The 3,684-nt window shown below is 44.2% G+C and overlaps 1 protein-coding gene across 4 annotated transcripts in view; it reads right to left on the reverse strand.

Annotated features, from left to right (window-relative positions):
• Positions 1-286: 286 nt before the first annotated feature.
• The window catches only part of klhl22 (kelch like family member 22), an 11,405-nt gene continuing 8,007 nt past the window's right edge, over positions 287-3,684 (reverse strand). For 3 of the 4 annotated variants that reach the window (XM_015370015.1, XM_015370014.1, XM_015370016.1), the window contains exons 4-8: positions 2,835-3,158; positions 2,339-2,748; positions 2,067-2,259; positions 1,265-1,498; positions 287-1,182 (exon numbers count right to left, since the gene is read on the reverse strand). In XM_015370015.1, the coding sequence (XP_015225501.1) occupies positions 841-1,182; positions 1,265-1,498; positions 2,067-2,259; positions 2,339-2,748; positions 2,835-3,158 (1,503 nt within the window). In that variant the 3' untranslated portion in view covers positions 287-840. The remainder of the gene's footprint in view (positions 1,183-1,264; positions 1,499-2,066; positions 2,260-2,338; positions 2,749-2,834; positions 3,159-3,684) is intronic. The other variant, XM_015370017.1, reaches the window with a different exon arrangement.

A 3,684-nucleotide genomic window follows, 5' to 3' on the forward strand; every position in this document is an offset into this window, starting at 1 on the left:
TTGTTTCATATTCAGCATTTTTTTTCTCAAAATTCAATTTCACTTTATTTTATTTTTCTAGATTACTTTTTTCTATATTTTTCCAGATTTTTTACATTTTATTTTTTATTTCATTTTTCCAACTTTCCCATTTTCAGAGTGAATTTTATAAAATGCAATTCAAAACAAAAAAGCAATCTGTGAAACTCAATCTGCAAAAGAGAAATTTGAAAACTAAACACTAAAATCAGTTAAAAACAACATAAAAATAATAACATATGAAAAATAAAAAATAAAATATGCAAAAACAAAATCCTGAGAAAGGAGCAAAGTTGCTTTCTTTTAAATTTTCCAAAGTTTAATTTCTGGATTTCCCCCCCCCATATTTCCATTTACAAAACATATTCTTTGCTTACAAGAATAATGGACCAAAATTAACTCCATTCTTCTGATATTATCAAACACAGAGGATGCGATCACAAAACAAGGCACGGTTATGGATATCATGGTGAAGAATATTTAGTTTTTATGCAACAAGAACTAGAGCAGATATTAGCATTTAATCCTCATATCAAACTTGGAAGAACGTTTCAAACTTGACAATCAAGACACTCCCTTTGATTAAGGAGTTTGTGCAATTAAGCAAATTTAATAACATATATTACAAAAAGATGAGAACAGAAATAAGGAATAAAGAGCAAATAATGGCAGGTGGGATGGAGTGCTGTACCTCGAATCTGAGAAGTAACAAAAAATGTGCATAAGGTGCTAAGCGAATCTCATTCAGAGGCACTACGAGTTATCAATGCTCCGTCCCTTAAAAGTGGTGACGCCCCGGATAGGAAATACACAGAATTCCTTTCAATCATCGCTGGATTCCTCCGAGTTGTCTATGTCTGCTTCATCTGATGGAGCCTTTGAGCTTTGCTCCCAGCCCCGGGCCTGAGCGATGACAACGGGGGGCATGAGCGCCACGCAGGCGGCCAGGCCGGACACGCGCCTCCTGAATTCGGTCTGGCTTTCCCACTCTCCCGTGTCTGTGTTGTACACGTGAACGTACTTCATCCTGTTGCCCCTGTCGTGGGAGCGCCCACACAGGACGTAGATGCGGCTGTCCAGCACAGCTATGCCGGGTTCTCCGTGTCCAGAAGGGAGGGGGGTCACTAAAGACCAGGAGTTGGCGCTGGGCTCAAAGCAAGCCACCTGATTAAAAAAAGGAAGAGAAGAAGATCAAACTGACTGACTGCGATTTAGAAAACGTTAAACAGAAATAAAATAAACATACCTGCAGGACATCACGGCGAATCCCGCGCTGGTCGTTGCTACCGCCGATGACATAGAGGCGCCCGTTTACAGCAGCCATGCCGTGCCACGCCCGCTCCACCGGCCCGTCTGCGCACGCCGTCCAGTTATCGGCTGCGGGGTCAAAGCAGTACGTCTCCCTGAGGTACGCCATTCCTCGACGGCCGCACGTCAGATAGATCTTGCCGTCTACCGCCGCCCCAGCGTGAGCATACACCTAGAGGGAAGTTTCCACAGAAGATTAGGGAGAAAAAAGAAACTTAAAAGGCACAAAGGGTTTGGGTCAGAGAATTGATAGCAGGTTGGTGTAGAGCACCACCATGTGGGCAGCAGCATTAACACAACCTTGGACCTGGATGCACGGCTTTACATGTGATAAATTAACACAAAGAAGTTTGATTTTACAAATTTCTACTTCCTTTACACTTAAACACCAAAATAGACTCTGAAACTATCAGCTGTGGACTCCACATAACAGGCTCTAATGGAAGAGAGGGAAAAGGACCCATCCAAAATGCTATACCGTCCATAGCAATAGCAAAGCACGGTGGTGGCAGCATCATGTGGTGAGAATAATTTTAATCAGCTCATCAGAGATGATGAAAAGATGGATGGAGGTAAAGGCATTAGGATCCTAGAATACAACTTGTTTGGGCAACAGATGTGGGATAAGAATGTATGGTTGTGATCTAATCAAAGTAGATCTAGAGCCAACTGAGAATCTGGAGTAAACAGGCAGAAGAGGCTGTTCACAGAGTCTGAATAATTGTGTTTTAAACTCTTACCTCTCTCTTCATCGGGGCTACAAACTCCCACATGTTTGTGCTCGGATCGTAGCGCTCCACACAGTTCAGCTCACTCCTGTAGTCGCGTCCTCCGATTGCGTAAATATGGCCGCCCGCCACGCAGACGCAGTGGTCTGCATGCTGCCTCTGCAGAGGCTGGATGGAGCACCAGCTGTTGTAACGAGGGTCATATCTGAAAGAAGCTGAGTCTTAGAGGACCGACTTCAAACTAGTGATGTTATTAAAACAGAGAAAAAAAAATCCTCCCTGACCTCCAGCAACGACTCTCGGCACGAAAGCCGCTGCTGTTCTTATCTCCTCCAATAAGGTAAACGAAGTTGTTGAGCACGGCGATGCCCTGGTTGGACATTCGGGGAGCGTGAGACGCTTTGAGAGTCCTCCACTCGCTCCAGCTCGGGTGGAACAGCTGAAAGACGTGATCCGTTTCCACGTAGGAGCTGGAGCTGTACATCCCCCCAAAACCGAGGATGCAGTGGAAGGTGGAGCGCGGCTGAGTGAGGGGGCTCTGCAGGACGGGCTGCAACAGCTCCTGCTCGTGGTACCTCAGCGCCGCCGACACGGAGTCCTTCAGCGGACATGGACTCAGTCTGCTGTGGAGTCGCTGCAGCACCTGCTTTTCAATCAGGCTGAAGCGGACAGCGTCGAGCATCCTGAGGTTGGCCTTTGAGTCAGAAGAGCAAAAATGGTCATTTTCTAAGCTGATGTTGAATAAAAAAATGTAATGTAAATATTAAAATCCAAACGCACCTTTGGACTGACCTGCAAGTAAACCTGGTCAGTTTCCACCTCCTCCGGGCTGTAGTGATAATGAAGAGCGGCCTCGTACACCTCGTTCTCACTGACCACCTGAAGCGTGTCGCTGCTCAGCGCTTCAAAGACATCCTCCTCTGGGAGCTGCCGGTACACGTCCATCCGAGACAAAGTCTGAATGTTGCTCTGGATGTAGGACTGCACCTTTTCTTTCAGATGTTCAAGTCCATAGACATCAGCCAAGTGAAGCACCTCTAAAATGTTGCTTTCATCCATCCAGGAGATCAGGAAGTCACAGCAGAAGCTGATGACGGTATCGAGCTATAAGAAGAAATGTTTTAGATGAACAGCGGGTTCTGGATTCTGATCTCTATTCATTCACTGGATTCTGATTGGCCGAAAAAAATCAAGCCACCGTCTACCATGCTGGTACTCCCCCCTTCCCAAGGAGACACGCAGTAAAAATGCCTACTTGTGGAGCATTTGGCTGCAAAAACAAGCAGTTTTCCGTTAACGTTGAGGTAATTTCAGTCAGTGGATGTACTAACCAAGAAAATTCATATATACGGTGATGTATTCTATAGCATACTATGTAGCGTAACAGCGTAACAGTCTGGCTATCCCAGCCTAACTCAAATTATTCACTAAATCAGCTATTGACATTGTGTCTAATGTAAGAAAATAGAAAGTAAGTAAATAGAAAGTAATTCACTGTTATGAAGCTGTCGTTTTTGTAATGTTTGTTGTATATTTCATTTCAATATATTGCACGCTATATTGACGAAAAAAAATCAACTGAAACATTTGAGCCCTATACATACATACATACATATATATATATATATAT

This window comes from Cyprinodon variegatus, unplaced genomic scaffold, assembly GCF_000732505.1.
Source record: "Cyprinodon variegatus isolate N-32 unplaced genomic scaffold, C_variegatus-1.0 Scaffold41, whole genome shotgun sequence".
NCBI lineage: Eukaryota > Metazoa > Chordata > Actinopteri > Cyprinodontiformes > Cyprinodontidae > Cyprinodon > Cyprinodon variegatus.